Source organism: Phytophthora parasitica (genome assembly GCF_000247585.1).
Source record: "Phytophthora parasitica INRA-310 unplaced genomic scaffold supercont2.61, whole genome shotgun sequence".
NCBI lineage: Eukaryota > Oomycota > Peronosporomycetes > Peronosporales > Peronosporaceae > Phytophthora > Phytophthora nicotianae.
Window position 1 is genome coordinate 112,952 of NW_008649047.1, and position 1,190 is coordinate 114,141.

The 1,190-nt window shown below is 45.1% G+C and overlaps 1 protein-coding gene across 1 annotated transcript in view; it reads left to right on the top strand.

The window, feature by feature from the left end:
- Nucleotides 1-102, top strand: part of PPTG_16962 (hypothetical protein) — a gene marked incomplete at both ends in the record, with an annotated part of 1,092 nt that extends 990 nt beyond the window's left edge. Inside the window, one exon of the mRNA XM_008914542.1 lies at nt 43-102. Coding sequence (XP_008912790.1) covers nt 43-102 — 60 coding nt within the window. The remainder of the gene's footprint in view (nt 1-42) is intronic.
- Nucleotides 103-1,190: the final 1,088 nt, after the last annotated feature.

The window sequence follows — 1,190 nt, forward strand, 5'->3', positions numbered from 1 at the left end:
GTCCAGCATTAAAAGTCGCTATAATAATGAGAGTGATGATAGCGCCTACGTCATTATGCCTTTGATGAAATTGGAGAAAAAGGTACTGGATCTCGCACGTGATCGATGGTACTTGGATTCTGGAGCTACCAGTCATACGACGAACCAAAATGTTGGTTTCGTGTCATTTACCCCGATCAAATCAATGGTACGGACAGGTGGAGAAAATTGACTAGAAGTTGTTGGCATTGGTGATGTGAAATTGGATTTGTTCACTCCAACGGGAAGATATTGTGTGTTGTTGCGTGGAGTGCGGTATGTTCCTGAGTTACAATGCAGTTTGTTCTCTGTAGGAAGGCAGGCTTCTCGTTCTCTAGCACCTGCAGAACGAATTCGATGTCACATTGACGAAGAGGAATATGCAGATGCGATACTACACACGCAAAATGTGAAGGCGTATAAGGATGAAACAGGGCTCTATCGTCTGCAGCTGAAGAGTTCAGGAGAAACTGCCATGGTGGTTGCTGAAGCAGTACAGAATGTGGAGTTATGGCATAATCGATTTGGACATCCAGGGCGAAATGCGTTCAACGCATTGTTTAGCCATGCCCGCTGGCCATTGACGAAACTTGATCTGCGTCAAAACGATGAGTTTCAGTGTGAAACTTGTGTGAAAGGAAAGCTGAGCAGGAAAAGCTTTCGAGTGCGTGCAAATACACCGCCTCGTGAGTGGCTAGTCGGTGAATGCACTCATTCAGACATCTGGGGGCCTTATGCAGTGGACTAATACTCTGGAAAACGCTACTTTGTCCTATTCATTGACGAAGCAAGTCGTTTTGTGACGTTGTTTGTGCTTGCAGAGAGGTCGGAGATCTACGAGAAGTTCGAGTTGTACTATGAATTTGTGAAAACGCAACTCAATGTCCGCATGAAAGAATTTCGAATGGATAATGCTCTGGAGTATGTGAAGCTAAGTGGCATTTGCAAGAAGAAGTATGGGATGACGTGCACACCGTCGATTAAGCACACACCAGAGCAGAACGGTGTTGCTGAAAGAATGGTGAGAACCATAACTGAACGAATGCGATGTCTGTTGAACCACTTTAAGCTACCCCAAGAATTGTGGGCAGAGGCAGCAGTAACGGCAGCTTATTGTGTGAACATAATGCCAAATTCAACAAGAGACATGGAAATACCTCACGCGATATGGT